This window comes from Lacerta agilis, chromosome 4 (assembly GCF_009819535.1).
Source record: "Lacerta agilis isolate rLacAgi1 chromosome 4, rLacAgi1.pri, whole genome shotgun sequence".
NCBI classification, from domain to species: domain Eukaryota; kingdom Metazoa; phylum Chordata; class Lepidosauria; order Squamata; family Lacertidae; genus Lacerta; species Lacerta agilis.
Genome location: NC_046315.1, coordinates 61,300,370 through 61,320,839, shown reverse-complemented (window position 1 = coordinate 61,320,839; position 20,470 = coordinate 61,300,370). Strand labels below are relative to the sequence as shown.

The 20,470-nt window shown below is 41.0% G+C and overlaps 1 protein-coding gene and 1 long non-coding RNA gene across 2 annotated transcripts; one reads left to right on the top strand and one right to left on the bottom strand.

Moving 5' to 3' along the window:
- The first annotated feature begins 919 nt into the window (after positions 1-919).
- LOC117045810 (organic solute transporter subunit alpha-like) lies at positions 920-15,411 on the top strand. Its single transcript, XM_033147231.1, has 9 exons — positions 920-1,319; positions 3,280-3,431; positions 4,649-4,722; positions 5,946-6,104; positions 8,193-8,304; positions 9,186-9,332; positions 11,215-11,320; positions 11,590-11,758; positions 14,746-15,411. Exons 1-8 carry the CDS (start codon positions 1,238-1,240, stop codon positions 11,754-11,756), a joined length of 999 nt encoding a protein of 332 aa, XP_033003122.1. The 5' UTR covers positions 920-1,237; the 3' UTR covers positions 11,757-11,758; positions 14,746-15,411.
- LOC117045811 lies at positions 5,215-20,459 on the bottom strand. Its single transcript, XR_004426472.1, has 5 exons — positions 19,805-20,459; positions 16,604-16,710; positions 11,531-11,703; positions 6,365-6,509; positions 5,215-5,256 (listed from the first exon to the last, which is right to left on the bottom strand). It is a non-coding gene; the product is annotated as an uncharacterized LOC117045811 (long non-coding RNA).
- Positions 20,460-20,470: the final 11 nt, after the last annotated feature.

Sequence of the window (20,470 nt, the reverse complement as noted above, 5' to 3'; positions counted from 1 at the left end):
CCTTGGAACGTAACCCCCGCCCCCGTGTAAATTGGAAGTTGCCTGTGCTCACAGGCAGTGGCTGCGAAGAGTTAGGGTGGCGTGTATACAAACATTTTGATTTGACAAGTGGCCCTATTATGAATAGCTTGCTGTAGCAGGAAAGCTTCTCCACAAATGAACAGGCTGCCTTGCACATCAGGTGTACAACAGCCAAATCACTTTATCCATTTCCTTTAGCAAGAATTTGAACATTAAATTTATAGTGGCTAAAACAGTGCTTTTCAAACTGTGTTCTGGGGAAACCGCTGTGGTCCCTTATTGTTTCTCAGTGAAAAGAGCTATAATGGTGCGCAACTTTCCCTAAAATGCAACTTGTCTGACATTAGCCATTTCTCCCCTGGCACTGCATAGCTGGAGAAATGTTTAGGTGCATTCCAGTAAGAATGGAATATGGAACATATTCTAAGATTAGGGTCCTCTGCAATGTATCGGGATTATATTGTAGATGCGCAGGGATCCTATGGCAGACGTGCAGAAGGGTTGATGTGAAAAAGTGGGTTTCCTGGGCAGAGATTATCTGAAAACCACTTAATACACCTTTGATTTATTGCTCAGTCTTTCCCACTTACAACAACAAATAATGAAATAGTATCACTTGCAAAAACAACAACCAGCAACACCCTTCTGCATGGTACAGTATATTGTTCAATTGTTAAGGCTCAGCAAAAGGAAACGTTAGTAAAACAACAAAGGACAATGTCATCTTTTATACAGAACCATTTCACATGTTACTGTGTACCATGAGAACAGGTTGCGGTTTACAACTTTGCACCCTGCTGAGGGCAATGAAGCTGGTAACAGTTGGTGGAAAAGGTGTGGCATACCAAACATCCTGGCCAGAAGAGACAGCCCTTTCAGTCTCAGATCACCCTGTCTCTTTCTCTATTTGACCTCTTAGGACTTGGCTGCTATGCCAGATCTCTGTGTCTCACCTGACTATTGTTTTGCCGCTTCTTATCTTGTGGAACTATAGAAGCAAAGTAGCAGAGCATTTGGACAGTCAATGTTTCACTGTTTTAAGACGTGCCTGTCACAGACCTCAGCCAGCAGAGCTTGACTGGAAGAACAAAAGGGAACTAGCAGAAAGCTGGTCCCAGTCTTCCTTACAGCTGCTGCACTCAGAGAAAGAAAAGAATCTGAACAGGGAGGGCTAGAGAGAAAAGAAGGGAAAGTGTCCCTGAAGAAAGTTCCTAAAATGGAAGAAGCGGGAAATAATGGGACATTGGATCCTGTCTGTTCTGCAAATGAACGTCCACACTCCCAAGTAATATTAGAAAGTAAGTTTATTCACTGTTGAGAAAAACCTAAATCTGTGTGAATAAATCTTTTTGGGTTTTTTTTTTAAACCAGATTAATCAAGCTCGTGTGTGGGTGGGTGTGTTAATGAGAAGCTTTTTCTTTCACTGTTGTTCTGGACTGACCTACTTTTTAAATGGCATTTGAAATGAGGAGGAATCGTTAATGTTAATCAGAAAGGGTTAAAGGCAAACTTAATCTAGTGTTGATGAATGCTTAACGACTTTGAATGGCAAATACCATTCACCTGTAACTTTTAAATTAAAAAGAGTTTTAACCACAAAGACAGAAAGATGCACCTATTCAGCAGGGCTCGTGTGGGAAGAATTCCAAACAGATATATGATTGTTGTTGATGATTATGATGATGGTATTTATTTATTTATTTATTTAATTTAATTTCATAAAATGTATATACTGCTTGATAGTAAACAAAAAACCACCACTCAAAGCGATTTACAAAATGATAAAAGGATAAAATAAAATAAAAATTACAACCATACTTTAAAACATAAAACAAAAGTTAAAATACTAGAAGAGATTAAAATCACTTCAACTTTCTAAGCATCTGGGTAAGCTAGTTTAAACAGGAATATTTTTAGCAGGCACAAAAAAGTACAGTGAAGGTGCTTGATTGATTTCAACAGGCAAGGAGTTCCAGAGTGCAGGTGCTGCCGTACGAAACAAATGAGGAATGGGCAATATGTGTGATAACGCTATCTATTAGTCACTGTTCTCATGCAACTGACACAATACCCACTGATTAGAAATGGGGAACTTTAGGTGTGTGGATCAAAACAGGCACTTCCCACAGTGCCTCTGCCTTTGCATTGTATGAGCAGTTCCACCTGCTAGAAATTAAGTGTCAAAGCTTTCCTGCTGTTCTCAAGTATGGGGTCATGTGGACACAGAGAATGGCAAGGGAAAGGGAAAGTTTAAAACTTCTTGAACTATGATATAACAGTAGTACAGAAATGAATGTGTAGTTGTGTATAAATACCAAAGGCGCAACTAGCCTCAGTGCGGGACACCTGCACTTACTCGCCCACTTATTTATTTATTTATTTATGAGCTGAACTTATTAGGTTCTGCAATGCTGTGAGCAACACTGGGGTGGTGTCTGGGAGGGCTGCATTTGCCCAGGAAACAGTCCCCGCAGTTACAGCACTTGGTCTGTTTATCTGGAATCACAGTCACAGTTTACTGCCAATTAATCAGTATCAAAGCATTCTTTTTTTTAAAAGAAAAAAAGGTCATTCACAAAGCGTCGTATTAAAAAGATGTGGGATTGCCCTTTGGTTCTATTGCAATCTTGATGGGTGTTACTGACTAGGAAGAGATATCACAGATTAGGAGAGAGCCAATAGCTCATATTTTAGTGGTAGCAAAGTTCCAAACTGCAGCAAAATGGAAAAATAGAAAGCCCCTAGCAATGAAGGAAGAAGGTATGATTCGATTGATGCAAAAGCTTACCATGGATAAGAATTTGCATCAATGAATTTACAGATATCATACAGCAAATACCAGATATAATTATGACTGTGGATTCTAGATGTAATTGACACAGCTAACTAGCAATACAAGAGAACTATGATTCTCTTTGATAGCAGTTTATTGCATTCATCTCTTTCTGTCTTGCACACACACACACTGCCACTGTCTCTCAATTTCAAAATCCCAAACTATTTTTTTCTGCTCAACCTTAAGTCCCAGTGATGAAACTGACTGATCCAAGTAATTAACTAGCAATCGGTCTACTAAGGGAATACAGTAGTTAACTTGTAGCCACACCAATATGGATTCTAAGGCCCTGGATTGTGAATTAAGGATATGCTTACTTTATATTAAGCATACTTGGTTGCTTTTACTAGGCTTAAGTAGTACATTTCTTTATGTGCTGCAGCTTGTTGCTTAAATTTGCCACAACTCTTTATCCTTTCAGGCCTTGATTTGACAGGAATATTGCTCTTTGCTATCCTGACTTTAATGACACTGACTGCTGACCTGGTGTTTGTGGAGGAAGTCTTCTATATCTACCGCAAAATCCCACCCTCCAAAAGATCCATTTTTATTTGGATAAATGCAGCTGCTCCAGTAAGTTGAATAAATAAATTAGTATGGTTGGGGCAGCTGGCTAAAATGTTTTAAAATGTTTTAGAGTTCTAATTTTGGTTCCTCTGTTTTGTTTTTGTCGGGTTGGTGTGGGTTATATGTATAGCTGGGGTTGGCGGTTATTTCAATTTGAGTATAACAGCAAGCTGTTTGTTGTTTTTGTTATTGTTGTTTTCTATTGATTTATTGGTTTGTTTTTTGATTGTATAGGATATTTTGTTTTTTAATATTTAATGTTACGTTGTGTTTTTATATATGTTGTAAGCCACCCAGAGTGGCTGGGGAAACCCGGCCAGATGGGCAGGATATACATAATAATAATAATAATAATAATAATAATAATAATAATAATAATAATAATTATATTACACTAAGCATGGAAAACCCTCTTAGTACTCATGTAAGGGCATCCAGAGATGACCCTATTACTGGGTCTCTGGCTATGCCTTCCTCTTAGGGCCAGACAGTAGCATACGTTATTTGCATGCAGAAATTATCAGGTCCAATCCCTGGCATCTTTAGCTAAAACTGGAGTGGGGAACCATCAGACCCAGGGGCCAAATGTGACCCTCTACCCAGCTGTTAAGACTCTGCCCAAGCGACACACACCTAGGCAATATCTCTCACTGGAGCTGCTCTCAGCTCTCTTCCAGTGATTTCATGTGGCTGCAAAGTGTTCTTGAAGTGTGTTAGTATCTCTTGCTTGCTTGTCTGGATGGAAGATAGAGAATGGTGTGTCTGGCCACATCTACTTTTACCACACCCAACACTGGCATGCAGCACTCAGAAGCTTGCGCACATGGGAAGGTGGCCCTCAGGCTGAAATAGGCTTCCCACCCCTGAGTTAAAACAATGAGTAGCCAATGACTCTGGATTACTGCTGCCAGTCAGAGTAGACAATACTGGCCTACTTGGACAAATAGTACAATAACTTACAATGCCGCTTCGTATGATGCTACTTGGATACTGGACTACCCCAGGTAGGGCTTCTCTATCTGATGTTTTCTAAAGGAAAAGTTCTTTAGAAAGAGTTCTAATCTGATGTTCTGATTTGATGCCTAACTCGAGACTAGATAATATTGAATTGTGTCTAAATCTGAACTGAAGGGATATTCATTTAGAAGATAATAGATTCCCTCACCCCTGATCTACTTAGTTAATAAATAGGTTTTGCCCTGAATGTTCCTCTCTCTTTCCAGGTGATTGCCACTACATCATGTATTGGGATGTGGATTCCTCGTTCAACAATGTTTACAGATTTTACTGCAGCAGTGTATGTTTTCTCTATCTTTTTAGATATGCATTTACCCGTCTGTTTCCATTTTTAGGCAAAATGTTTCCAGCATTAAGGAAACAAATAGTTGTATATGTAGGAACAGCCCTTTGGTTAAAATAGAATCCTTTATCAGCTTTTTTGCATAAGGAGAATATACTGTTAACTCAGACTTTGATGATAGTGTAGAAACTAATAATGGCACCAACTAGATAAAAGAATGGAATGTTAAACGTGTGTGTGGGGGGGTGTATTCTTTAGTTTGTGCACTTTTGAAGTCCACAGACTCCTTTGGCTGGCAACTGGATTGAAACAGCAGAGCCCCTTTGATTTCTCAAACGTATTCTTTAGAGCAAGATTCTGACCTGTGAGTGGCATTTCATCAGTCTTTTCTAAATGGCATATTGCAGTTTCTATACACACACACACACACACACACACACACACACAAACTGCTGAAAAGAAGTACACCAATATAGGAAAATAACCTAAGCTGGAGATCTGTGTGATGAGGCTTGTCAGCTGTAGAACATACTGTAAAGGAAGAGAAAATAATTTGCATCCTTTGGCTTTTTGTTCTTTTTTTGAAGAAAACAACAACAACCCAAAAGCAGCTGTGGGGGATGCAAATTAGACTGATGCAGTGGCACTGAGGAAGGGGGTATTTAAATTGCCCTCCCCTTGCTATGTCTCCTAAAACAAAGTTGTCTCACCCCTTCAAAAACAAGCTAGGTTTTTCAGGGAATGGTAATTCAAGGCACCCCTGTAGTTACTGCACCATGGATAGCTCCAGGTGAACAACAACTTGTGCCAACAAAGGCTGGAGGTGAACTGAGGTCTTGTGAGTCCACCTCTTCCAGGCCCCACCCTTTAGGCCTGAAGACTGTGGCTCTTGAAGGGCAACTCTCTCTGTCTGTAACCTCCTGAGTGTTGCCCTCTTGAGCAGCTATGGTACTGTGAGAAGCACTGAATTCCCCTGGCAAGTCAAAACTGGGGGACAGCCCCTGTGAGGGTCCCTGCTCAGGCTCAGGCTCCGATCCACCAGCGTCAGCAGCCTTCTCCAATTCCTCAGCTAGCAGAAAAGCAGACCCGGGCTCAGCCAGCTCTTCCTCTTCTGAGCTCAAGCCTGCGGCCATGACAGTCATGTGTGACAAATGCATAAACAGGAGAGCAGCCGTGTAAATCTTAACATGTGGGTGCCTTTCCCTCCTTCCCTACCATAGATTTTTTGCTATCGTCATCCACAAGTTCCTGCTCATGATGATTAAAGAATGTGGGGGTCAAAAACTATTCCTCAGGCACTTCGAGAACGACCACTTCAAGATAAGCACAGGCCCTTGCTGCTGCTGCTGCCTTTGCCTCCCACATATACGCATCAATAGGTGAGTTTCTCTATATAACCTACCAGTTCTGAAGGTGAAGGGAGGGAAATCTGCAAAACATTTGAGTTGGAAAGGCTTTGGTATAATCAGAGTGTTGTTATTTAAGGGAAAAGGTGTGGTTTAAAGTCAGCACATTCATATCAGTTTTCTTACACCGACATACCACCTTCCTTCCACCCTGGAACCCAAGGTAGCATACCTCATTGGGCAGTGTTTTGGTTTCAATCATATACTTAAAGAAAGCTCAAAGCCAAATATACCTGCATATCTGGACCGATTGCTGCCTTGGAATTCTTCTAAGATGCAGAGATTGGACAGCCATCTTTTGCAGATGCTCTAGCTCTGGATTCTCTGCACTGAGCATGGGTTTGGAGTAGATGGACTGCAACATCCACTCTGTTGATCCTAAAACAAGAACAGACATTTGCAATAAGTTAGTGGAACCGGGGGGGGGGGGCAATAGACAGAAAGGCAACCTATCCTTCCCTCACTGATTACTTCTGTTTCCTCTCCATGTTTTTAGTCAGCATGAGTTAACATGTGACCGTGCTAACATATTGACTTCATATGGGCCACATGCAAAACCTTTGCTTAGAATGGAGGATCTAGACTGTGAAAAAAGATGTGGGAAGTAGGTGGAAAGTCAGCTTCAGCCCAAGGGCGGCATTCCCTTCTGGGCAACCTTCTGAGGGCCACATGCCAGCGGTGGGTGGAGCCAGAGTCAAATGTGGGCATGGCAATTAATGTAAATTGTACCTTTGTACAGCAGGCTAGTTTCTGCACACACCCACACACCCCTCTCTATCATCCATCCAGACCAACAAGAGGCACCATCAGAATTCAAGAACACATTTCAGTGAGGCAGAAACACCCAGGGTGTGATGCGGGGCCAGGGAGTGGGGTGGCCAGGGAAGAGCACTAGGTAGAAAGAACTGGAGGACCACATTTAGGCCCCAAGGCCTGAGGTTCCCCATCCCTCTTTTAGAACCACTTCCTTACTCTGATTCACCGTCTTTGCGCCTCAGGATGATTAAAATTTGAATAATCCATGGGAGATCTGATGACAGAAACCAAGCCTTATGAGCAATGGTGGACTTTGAGCTCTCAAATTTCTGACACTAAAATTCGGTGCTCCACTCTACAGTATTGTTGTGACACCCCTTGCAGTGTGGCACCCAGTGTGGCCGAACTGGTTACACTACACTAAATCTGTCTCTGAGGTAGCTGGGTATGTTTAGCCTAGAGGAGACTGAGAAGAGATACGATAGCCATCTTCAAATAGCTAAACAGCTGTCAAATGGAGAATGGAGCAAGCTTGTTTCCTCCTGCTCCAGAGGGTAGGATGAGAATCAATGGCTTCAAGTTACAAGAAAGGAGATTCAGACTAAACATTCTGATTGTAAGAACTTTCTGACAGTATGAGCTGTTTGACAATGAAACAGACTCCCACAAGAGGTGGTGGACTCTCCTTCCTTGGAGGTTTTTAAGCAGAGGTTGGATGGCCAACTGTCATGCATGATCTACTTGAGATTCCTGCATTGCAGGGGATTGGACTAGATTGGTCCCTTCCAACTCTACAATTCTATGATTCTATTTATTATTTGGTCCTTAGATTGACAGAGGGTAGAGATGTCACTGAAGCTTGCATGTTCTCAAACAGTTCTTTTGCTTCTTCAAGAAAGCAAAAAGAGGTGATCTGCCAGCTCATTTGTACACTCGTTTGTACTGTTTATAGTTCTGTAATTATTTGCAGGAGTAAAATTGCCACTATAATTATATCATTATTATGCAATTATGGCTGTATTAATTGAGCAATTATATTAAACCAAAGTTCATTAATATAGCACAGAGTACATTAAATAGCAGCTTGTCTTCATTAATGAGAGTGTCTGAGGTGGAAAGAGAAGGAGGTTGGATATCTGAATAAAGAGAGGAAGGAAAGATGTAATGGGGGGGCAGCGTCGGGTAGGGATATTTACTACTCAGATTGTCCAAGGCAAAAGCCCAATACGTGTCAATGGATCAAGATTACTACCTCAATCTCCTTTGAGATTATGAAATTGTCCTTCCCCCTTTTTTATTTGGCAGGCAAACACTATTTTTACTGAAGCTGGGGACTTTCCAGTTTGCATTCCTCCGCCCCGTGCTAATGTTTCTATCAATAGTACTTTGGACCAATGGAAACTACAGTCCCTCTGATGTAAGCAAAGGTTTGAAGAATTTATTGAAACTTAAAGGATGATAAGAAATATCTGTACACCTAAAACTGTTTGGAACTAAAAAGTAGCAGCCAGAATGTAGGCATAAATACACCATGGTCTTGCTATGCTATGACACAGAATACAAACATAGAATAAAAAGAACTAAAAAGCTGTAATAACAGTAGAAAACCAACTAAATATAGTTTTTTTAATAATTCAAAATAAATACCTAGGGCAGAGACCTTTCCATTCCACTGGAAAAGCTAATTGAAACAAACACGTATTTAGTTGACCTGCTTAGTTACTGGCAGACGCATGGAACAGAGCCAAACTACTGCAGGCAATGTTACATGTGCGATGGCATTTAATTGGGGGAAACCTCCAGGAGGCAAATGTGGCCTTCCTAGCTTCTCTCTCTGGCCCTTGGAACTCTCCTAAGGCACATCCCCTCTCCCAAGCCACACCCCTCACTGGCCTTGTGTGTGTTTTGGCTGGAATTGAACTCTGATAAAGCCTCTTGCTTGTCTGAACAGAGCACAGAGAGTGGTGCATGTGTCAAAACTACTTTACAAAGGTAAAATTTGTATTTGTTGCCATACCCACCTTTGCCCCCAGCCCCACTCACCACTCATATGTGAGCCCCAGAAGGTTCCCTACTCCAGAAATAGCAGCAGGGAGGAGGGAATTGGAGATGAAAGGTTTTTTAACCTTCCCCACCAACTTGAATGTATTGATTTCAATAGGTTTGGTCTGAGGGTGGTGTGGGTACTTTTGGTGCTGCTGAGTGTGCATATGAGTTATACAAATAAGTTTGTTCTGGAAGCAGAAAAGGAACTGCTGTGGAATATAATCTGTGTATCTGTTCAATGTATCTTTACAGTTATCTCCCAACGGAGCTGCCATATGGATTAACTGCTTCATAGGTGTCCTTACTATCATTGCCCTGTGGCCAATCGGAATCATGTTTCAACGAGTCCGCACTCTCCTTAACTGCAAGAAGATTATCCCTAAATTTGCACTTTATCAGGTGAGATAGTTAAGACTACATTGCAGGCCTTAATTTGAAATGCTTCTGGAAGACAGCTCTATAGTCAGGTGTTGCAAACCTAAAAGAGGAATTAAAGATCAAAGACTTTATTACTTAAAGCCTTTGAAGTATGAAAGGTTTTCTTTGTGGCTTACTCCTAATTTGTGATAGCTTCTTTCAACATTTGTGGGTGACAATGGAGAACTGAGCAATCTTTAGAGTTTTCAGTCTTCCTGAAATTTTGGATGGTAAAAATGCAGCGCACCAAGTTCCTTTTCCCTGTATGTAAGGAAGTGGTGTAGAACAAAGACATATCCTGTGATACAAGACTAAAGCCCAGGGCGTACTTCTAAAGACTATGGTAGGTACTGGTAAAAATGTGATTGTTTAAATGGTTTCAAAGCACCACAGTTTATTTTGTGCTGTTTCTCCTATATATGTCAACTTCAAACAGAGTAAATTCCACTGAGTTATATGGATCTACTCCCATGTCAGAGTGTGTAGGGATACTAATTTGTCCCATTGATGGAACCTAAATTCAACTTAGTTGGATCCAACCCACAATTTATTTTTAATTGGCCCAATATGCGAAGGAAAGAGCTGGTGTAAAGGGGTGGATTGGCGAGAAGGAGTTCAGATTCCTACTCTACTATAATACTTTCTGGGTGACCTGGTTTTAAGGCAATCAGTATCTTACTTCCCAAGAATGTTGGAATGATAAAACAAGCAGCAGGAAAGTCACGCATGCTGTCTTGAGCCACTAGGAGGAAGAACTGGGGAAGCAGGGGAACGTAACCAATAAATAAAAAACCTCTCTCTCTCTCACACACACACACACCTGTTTCATTGGCTCCTGACACTGTCTGTAGCATCCCAAACTGATCCATGCCCCATGCCCCATGGCTCTGACTCTGTTGGCTTTAAGCCTGGGCAGTCCATTGCTGAGTGTGCTCTTATAAGGGACTTTAGTTCTCCTTCTAGTCTACCCTTTTCCACTGCAAGGTGACCGCCATGGCAATCAGCCACACCTCCTCCTCCAGTGCCCCACCCAATAACATGGTGGACACAGGAGATGGCAGTTTCTGGGCTGCCTCTCTGCCTCTCAAGACAAATCTTCACAATTTGAATCAAATCCATAAAATTTGATAAGTGCAAGTACGTTCTTCCCACCAAGGTGGAAGAAGTCTACGCTGAGGGCATAATGCAGCTTTCTACAATCAGGTAGCCTTCAGATGTTTTGGTCCAACACATCTGGAAGGCACCCTATTAGGGAAGGCTGGAGAAACAACAAAACATTACATATAGGAATGTGCAACTTGCCCCTCTCTTGGCCCATCTATTCTCTAGTTCACTCTTCAGGATTCTTCTCCATGGGCACTATGTTCTTTCACCAAGAGAAAACACACAGTATGAGTACAGTAGTACCTTGCAAGATGAATGCCTTGCTAGACAAAAAACTCGCTAGACGAAAGGTATTTGCTAACGAAAGGGTGACTCACAAGACAAATTTTCCTATGGCCGCGACTCGCAAAACGAAAACATTTTGCGGTTCTTTTTCTTCATAAAACCGCGCTTCCTCCGACTGTGCTTCGCAAGATGAAATTTCCGCTATACGACAACACTCGCGGAACGAATTAATTTCGTCTTGCGAGGCACCACTGTATTCAACTTTCAACATCAGCCTAAATGCACAGCACCCTCCCCCTCATGCTACTTCCAAACAGAGAACCTTCTGTGGTATCATCCCCCTCATGGGGATTTACCTCTTTATTTTAATTTAAGGTGGAAAATGTATATAGTTTTTATTGAATCACATTCACTCTGCACTAAAATGGCATTTTTGTTTAGCATGGCAATTTTCTTTTTCTGTGTGTTTATATAGTTTGCCCTCATTTTGAGTCAGCTCCAGGCAACCATCATCAACATATTGGCTATGCAAGGGGTAATTGCTTGTGTGCCTCCACTTTCTTCTTCAGCAAGAGGAGCATGTAAGTTGCTTGAATTTCAGTTTCTATGACAGGCTGAAAAGGGTTCATTTCTACATTCACTTATAACATATTCCCTCTGTAAATTATGTATTCTGCCTCTGCAGGGCCACTGTAAAAGTCCAACTGTCCCTGAGATCATGCTCCAAGTAGCATTACCCATTCTAACAGTTGTCCACTACAAAGGTTTAATGAAAGCAGGTTTGAGCCCACCTTATTTTCATTCCTGGTCCTTAAACCTCTTGCTCTTTTGTTCTCTTTCGATTTACCAGATATGGACCAACAGCTGCTCATTATGGAAATGTTTCTCATAACTCTGATCTCACGAGTCGTCTACAGGAAAAGAAACGATGACCTGGAGCTTCCAGTGGTTTCAGACCAGGAAACTAAGGGAAACAAACAGGACAGCAGGATCAGTGTGGAGGGCAACATTTTTTAAAAGTAAGCACCAGTAATTTAAGGGCTGATCAGATATTAATTTGGACAGCTAAGATTCTGACCAATACATTTTCCATGGCAATGTAATATTGGCACTAGTGGAATAAATCCACGAGCTGGGCATTCAGGGCTGGGAAGTGGGTGTCCAGAACTAAACTGATGCATTGCACATTAGCTACAGGAATCATCCAGTGATGCCATGTTATGCTTTGACATAATGAGGACTATTATAAGGAGAGCTCACAAGTGCCAACTTTAGCTAACTTTCCATTGTGATTTCCCATAATCGTCGGGTGTTGTAAAAAAAGAAAAGAAAAAAGTTTGTGATAAGTGTAGCTATTACTCATGATGGTTAAAGCTAATTGAGCCTTAAAATGTAGAAAAGTAAAACAAAAATTGGACTGGAGAACAACTTATCTCCAAGTAGCATGGTTTAATTTTTACACAGGTGTCATAAAATGATGTAGCTTAATCTGCCGGGAAATTGTGCATTTTATGTTCCAAATTCCAAGCTGTTGCATTAGAAATAAGAAAAACAAAAACGTATTTTCTGTTGCCTTTATGATGGGTAGAAGTAATGATTCAGACTATCTCAACAACTGTCATCCAAGTTTTACTACACACTGATCCTGATCCTGTAGTTGTGCATTGCTGTGGTGGAGCAGAGAATGGCATATGACTAATATTGGATGCCGAAGCAGCACTAGGATGTGGCAGAGAATAGGCAAGGGAAAAGAAGGGGCCAGGAGGTCAGCATCCACTTCTTAGGTGCCACCAATGCTATGATGAGGAGCAGGAGAGTAAGCCAAAGAGCTGAGAACAGGCAGAGTTGCCCTAGGACAAATATCAGTTTATTGAACTGTGTTTAGTATCTATATCCTTGAGTGTATAACAATAAAAGAAAAACACATGCATCATAGTTTAAGTTCCTTTGTTCCTGGTTCCGTTTTGTCAGCCAGTAACATGGGAAAGGATGCGGGTGGCGCTGTGGGTTAAACCACAGAGCCTAGGGCTTGCCGATTAGAAGGTCGGCGGTTCGAATCCCCGCAATGGGGTGAGCTCCCGTTGCTCAGTCCCAGCTCCTGCCAACCTAGCAGTTCAAAAGTACGTCAAAGTGCAAGTAGATAAATAGGTACCGCTCCGGCGGGAAGATAAACGGTGTTTCCGTGTGCTGCTCTGGTTCACCAGAAGCAGCTTAGTCATGCTGGCCACATGACCCGGAAGCTGTACACCGGCTCCCTTGGCCAGTAAAGTGAGATGAACACTGTAACCCCAGAGTCGTCCACGACTGGACCTAATGGTCAGGGGTCCCTTTACCTTTACATTTAACATGGGAAAACCAAAGGTCTCACAAATCCTAGAGCTTCAAGGAACAAAGGGTGTGCATGAGTGTGTTAGTTCTGGTTCCCCCATTTCCATGTTGCACTCTGCATCATCCAGGGTAACTGACTGTGCTGGGGAAGCCTACTCTATAGAGGGTGGTTTCTGTGCATTTTAACACCCTGGGAAATCAGGGTTATGAAACCCTGGTTTTCCTCCACATACAGAGGTGGTTTTCCTCCTGGAGACAGGTGCTGATGATGGAGGGCAGAGCCCGTGTGCTTATGCATCCGCACCACCCCACACATGTTGCTTTAAGTGCTATTCTGAATGCCTTCTCGTAATTTAACTCCTGGGCTCAAGAGGCAAGATCTGATTTATACATACAATTACTGACGTAGCCACTTGAAAATGCAAGCTCTCATGCAAGGGATCTGTGTGAAAAAGGTCATTGCATCGTTCTGGCAAGTCTTCCAGACCTTGTTAAATCATAGTTTCCCATTATATCTGATCCAGGTTTAATCTCATGGGTACAAACATGAACTATGATTAAACTGTTTCATTAGATTCATTGGTTTATAAGATTATTCTATTTTATTTATTGGCAAATTTCTGTACACTTCCAACATGTCATGGCAGTGAACAGCATAAAATTAACAATAAAATGTCATTCATAAAACAAGTAAAAAGGACTTTTACATCTTGCTCCCTTAATCCCTAACCGTTGGTCATGCTGGTTAGAGCAGATGGAAGTTGTATTCTAACAACATCTGGGTGGCAGGTGCACAAGGTTCCCACTCCTGATGAGGGAGAATGAATAAAGATGAAGTAGAACAATCCTTGTTCTTCATCCAACAAATATGGTTTATTGGACTGTGCCCACACTAGGCCAAAGCTTGCCACTTATTTTCAAGTATCTAACACACAGCACTGGCTGCTCTGTTAAATTAGGCTTACAAAGAAATCCTATGCACACTTATTTGGTAGCGGGCCCCTTTGGAACTTTCTTCTGCATAAACAAGCATAAGATTGGACTGTTAAAGACATCATGTAGGGGGGCCAGATGTGAGAGAGAAAACAGATCCTACATCTATAACGTTTGTGTAGAAATGCAAATGCCAGCAGGTTTAGTTTGCCACGCAAGTTATACTTGCTGAAATTCACTTCTTCACACAACTCTTAAAAGTGCAGGAGTCCCTTCCTCTCTTCCTCTTTTGCCTCTTGCTAGGTAGACACATATTTTTTTCCCTGTCCCACACAAGCTTTTTTTGTAGCACTTGAAATGCCTGTAAAACCTGTGTGGCCAGCTACTGTTAGTGGGACTCACTTCTCCCCCCAAAAAAGAATATCTGCACCCACAGACAACTGTACATCTATTATAGAGAAGGGAGAGAAACTTGAGTCAGTTTGCATTTTAATGCAAATCTACCTACCGGTAAACACTGTTAGCTTTCAAAATCCACACTTTCCAAATTATGCAATGCAGTTCTCCAGCCAAAAAATGTGTATATTAGGGGAAGGTATGCATAATAATGTATGTATTAGTGGTGGTGGTGGGGAGCACTGAAATGCATTATAGTTGGGAAGATTGCATTCAAATGTGTATATTAGGGGAAATGCACCTTAAAATGCTGGCAATTTACGGTGATGACTTTTTTTATATTTTTAAGACAGAAACTGATACAAAAATGTGGTGGACTGAATTTAAGACTGTGAAAACGAGAAACAGAGAAAGTGAGACTGGCAGATCCATCCATCCTTATTCTGTTCTATCATCTTCAAGTCTGAAGAATGATCAGCTATACACCTCCTTTTAAAATCACAGTCTTGGCTGCTCCATAATAGCACTGGAGGAATAGAAGTATTGAGTATTGAGTTTTTCTGCAGCTGGATCCTAAGTATGGATACTCAGAAATAGGTCCCATTAAGTTCAGTGGCACTTACTCCCAAGTAAGTGTGTGTAAGATTACAACCTTGATCCCCTCCCTTCGCTTTTTGGCTGAAATCACTTAGATGAATATTTGATCTCTTCCACATAACCCTATCACATTCAGCTAGCAAAGGGAGTGAGCTAATTGTTAAATTCAGTTCAACAAGTTCCTCATTAAGAACAAATTACCCGAGTTTGAAATCTGCTAATTTTCCAATCAGGGTGAGTGTTTGCACTTGTGATTTGGAAATAATTACCACAATGTATAACATCTGAACCTATGTGGAGGCTAATGAGAGAGGGATTCATTTCTTTGGGATTAGAAAAAGAGCTGAAGTGATTTAGGTTGCTGTATAGCTTCTTTCATGAAATACACATGTGAGCCTCTCGTATGCTCGAGAACTTTCAGAGACTGTCCCAGTGATTGCTTCAACTTACCTTGATTCTGTATTTAGTTCTGTTCCCATACTAAAACGACTGATTTCAAGAAGGTGGTAAAATGTTAAAAAGCATTCAAGATATTCAGGCCTATTTTAGATGCTCTATCTGGTTTGCCTTATTGCGATTCCAAATATGGAGATGCTCATTTGTATTATACCTATAATGCAAATGAGACCGCATGCACTTCCTTTACAGGAAACTAACATTTGTTATGCTCTTAGTTTCAATCACAGATTTTTATGAGTGCAAACCAGGGCATTGTATATATGAAACACAAGCCACAGCATGGTAATAGGTTGATGGTACCAGTGCTGCTGTTTAGAGTGCTGCCATTAGGTAAATTTTAGACTCTGGACTTTATGGTGTCGTAGGGGGAGGTCACTCTTACATGGCGATGTGTATTACTTAACTTAATTGCCTCTGAAGTTCCCTGCAAGGCTCCCCCCCAAGTTGATTGGCACTGCCATTCAAATGGTGTGCAAGTGCCACATCATGTGATTATGTGGGTGGGGCTTAGTCCCACCCCCACCCCCCAAAAATTTAATCAAGTTGACATCCCTGCTTAATAGCATTACTGGTAATTTACAGTCTTCCAAGGAGTTTCATAGAGAAAAACCCACAAGGTGCAGGTTTGGCTCCCCACACCCCCAGCCACCCAAATTCTCCACCACGGCATAGTGATGTACTGCTGAGCTGGTGTGGGAAGGCTCATGCCTTTGCCCCCAGTTATCGACTTCCGGGAAACGTGTGGCTGTGTCACTGTGGACAAACAGGCTGCTGGACTGAGTGGACCTTCAGTCTGGTGACTGGTCCAGCTTCAATACTCTTCTTGAGTTCACAGAGTGTTAACATAAATAAATGCAGAGAAACGTTATACAGCCATTCAAGGTAACAAACGTATTGCTGAGGGAAAAGGCTACCATTGCCTGAAGCTCCTTTCTAAAACAGAAGAGGAATGTGCTAGGCTTAGGCAGTTTCTTTCCTGTTGCAAAGCTAGTACCCACTGAATGAGGACCCAACACCAGCAATCTGTCTCCCGAAGTCATACCAAGATCCAAACATCAGCAGTGCAGTTAGATAATTTTTTACTCTGGACTTACCGGTAATTATCTGGGGTAGGGGGCTCTTTAGATAGTAATGTATATTGTCTCACTTACTTCTAAATATGCTGTGTTTGGGGGTCCTCTTGCTCATTCTGCTGAGTGTGGCCCTGGATGTTGATCCTAAAACTCTCCTCCTGGTAGTATCATGGCCAAGCATCCATCTAGAGATAAAAGAGGGCAGGGGAACAGTAAAGTAACTTTGGCATAACTAAAAGCTGGCAGCGTTATTATTATTTATACCATGGCATATGAAAAAAACAGCCTTTAACAGGGTTGGAAGCATTATCATTACTGACCTCATACCAGAATTTTCAGGAAATTTAAAACCTAGCAAATTTGTGTTGTACCTGATGGACCGTTTATAGTCAGGCTGACAGAAACAGTGTTGTGGTTTCATTAAAAGAATTTGTTCTACTCAACACGGCACTGCGATTGCGCAATTGCCACAGAAACGCCAGGACGTATTTTTGCCCAGTGCTTCAGAAAAAGGAACCCCTTTCCTAAAAGTTCATCTCCTTCTCTAGTCTTGCCACTTATCATAAGTAGCAGACAATTACTTGGTAAAAAGGAAAATGTCAGATGTAATATTTTTATTATATTTAAATTAATTATCAATCTAATATTTTAAAATAAAACATGATACACAGGTGGAATTTTGGTGTGGGATGAGGTGGTAAAGATAATATCTGATGTTTATTATCTATGTTTTTGTGATTTGTAATAAATGCTATAACCAAATGAAGCTAGGTTTGTTTGTTTTTTAACTGCATTATAAAATACAGTAGTTTGGATCCAAAGATCTTCTGATAGAAGCAGCTTCTTTCCGTGGAAGTTCTCCTTCACTGGATGGAGGAAGATTCCTTCTCTCAAAGGAAAGGAACCTTTGGCTCCAGACCAACGGGCGATCTTTGTTCTATAGAATGCGACAGATCACAGCTATGCTTTGTACCTAACAAAGAGATGAGACGCCTGTGAAGCTGAGCCTTGATAATTTTGTCGTGCTGATTGTAAATGGAATATCAATATCATAGGGAACACAATTACCAATCGTACACGTGCAGGCCTGTCAAGCAGCAATAGTGCTGTACGAGCAGCAACTCTGAGCTAGCCTATATAGTCATGGAGATTTCTCTTGCAATTTCCACCGACCCTCAGTTTTCCTCACTCATTATCTCTGGATTGTTTGTTGCTCCTTGGATTCAGCATTCCAGTTCCATTATCTTTTGTCTATTGCCCTGTTACCATGAGCCTACCTGCTGTTGTCAATGGCACTAGCAGCCACTACCCCTGTACTATGTACAATAGAAATCTTTCATATGTGATTTGGTTGCTCTGGATACAGGCAGTTTGCTATGTGCTGGGTCCTTTAGAGCAATAAATTAAAGTGCTTCTTTGCAACCTTTTCCCTTTCCTATTTTTTTTGAGAAGAGTAAACATTCTCTCTGTGGCTTTATATGGACAATCTAGCTTCAGCAAACCCCCTGCACTGGCTATATAGCTCAGATTACAAATATAAGCTTCACAGATGAATGAGCTGCAATACAATTCAGGGTGCAAGGAGGGCTTCTTACTCCTTTTCATCCAGAGGGGAAGATTTGGGCGCAACAGGTGAGGAGAACCAATGGCAATTATCCCCATAAGACAATTCAGAATTCTGTGATTAGTTAATGAGCCCAGCCCATTTCCTGTTGAAGCATATTCATATTGTAGATGTGTATATTGAACATACAGTCCAATCCTATGGGTGTCTACTCAGAAATAAGTCCCGCTGTGTCATTGTAACAGCAGTCTCTGCTGCAGTTCTGTCTTCTCAGAGAGGAACAGAACTGTCATTGAGAGCTGAAAAGAACTGCAGTTTGTGACAATGGAGACAGAAGGTTGATTTCAGGTCTTTCTTCTTCTTGACCATGCAGGGCATTCTGAAGTTTAGTCTGGAGATGCAAGAATATAAGAAGAGCCCTCTGGGTCAGATGAAAGGCCCATCTAGCTCAGCATCCCATGCTCACAGTGGCCAACCAGATGCCCAATAATTTCTGTACTGTATCTCTGGCAGAGCCGTTTCAAGAGTTTTTGGTACCTGAGGCAGACCCTAAAATGGTGCCCCCCCCCCCTGCCACTTGGAACAAGCAGGGAAAGAGAGATTGAAATCAGGATCTGCTGACCCGGTAGACCTTGCTGCCTGAGGTGGTCACCTCACCTTGCCTCATGGGTGAGCTGGCCCTGATCTCTGGTCTAAGACCAACAACTTTTCTTAACTACAGGAGAAATGTATGTGGTTCCTGCAGCAAAATAAATGGTCACTAGATGGCACACTAAATTCACCGTTATGGATTTCTTGACATTCCTACCTGCTCAGTGTTCCATCTGTTAATAAGGTTTAAAGGCAGAAAGGGGAAGGAAGTGAACAGACTTTATGCTTTGTTTTGCTTTAACTGATCGTTTGATGGTTTCTGATCAATACACAGTTTTATTAATCCTGGATGTGGGAAATCAACTGCCACCCCTGTTTAAGATTTTTCAACAATTCGTTTTCAGTACTGTCTGGCTCAGAAGAACGTCTCATTCTTTACAATAGGGTTCCCACCCAATTAAGCATGTATAGAATTGCAACCTTTGTTGCTTTTTATATTGTAGGGCAGTTTGTAACTGTGGCTTAAGGAATCTCTGAATCAGTGACAGGTCCAAATCTTCCCACTTGGTACTAGAATCTAGAATCTGTTTAACTCACTTTTGGACTACAGAATAGGATATAGCATGAAAATCCCACCCCTTTATGGGGTGGGATGTAAGTTTTGAGCAAAAATCAAAACAAAATCTAACTCAAGTTTTGTAGAATGATGAAAAGACACCCACACACTCATAAAGATTCCAGAAGAAAAATATTAGCGAAGTTGTTTTCCCCCATAAAAGGTTTGTTTCAAATATGTCACATTAAATGATTTTCTATCTAATAACAAAATTTTGCAGAGAAGACATAGTAATCTTAGACTTTTGGAGTTCACAATACTAACTTATTTCAAATCAAATTAATACATGCCAAATATGAAAATACAGCACATTCAACTTATAACCAACATCTTATAAAAATTCGCGTAAAACCTCAAAAAATGTTAATATTAAAACCATAGCTGCTTAGGACACAAAAGTATAGGACATCACACTATTGGGAAAATTGGCATTTAAACTCAGAGGCCAATGTGAAAAAACACACGTTTATTTGGATGTGATTTATTTTGGTACAATTTTGTAACTTACGTTAATACTCAGGGACAATGGAGCTTTCCACCTCCAGCTTTTTAATGGATCTAGTTGATCTGAGTTTCTTAAATTCTTGTTTTCCTTTGGTCATTTCTCCTCCTTATGTGCCTCTACATCCTGGAACTGTAATATGAAACAGAATTATTATTTAATTTTGTTAGAGACATTTTAATTATCATACATCTGAAATGATCCCAAAAAGATAAATTCTTACTTTAATCTGCACTGCAATTGTTTTTCTTTTATTATGTTAATATTTTTCAGTTCATTTTTAGCACTCTATGTATTATGGACCTGATATAATATTATAACTCAATAAAAAGAATTACACAACCCCCTTCCAAACCCACAGCTGCTTAATTAACTCTCTTCTTTATGCCTTAAAAAATAGTAACAGTAAAGAATCTTGGCAGATTTAAGATGACAAAGCCCCTTCAAATTCATATTACAAAATGTGCATTTTAAAACAGTAGACAGCTATTATTACAACATGACTGTGAACATTTCCCCCGTCAACTCTTCTTTTCAGTTACAAAAAGAAATATGTAAAGCTACAAGCTTTAAAGACGTATTAACAGTTAACTTAAACATGAAAGCATGTCTCTCATGCAGCTTGACAATTCAATCCTACACGTCTACTCAAAGGAAAGTCCCATCAAGATC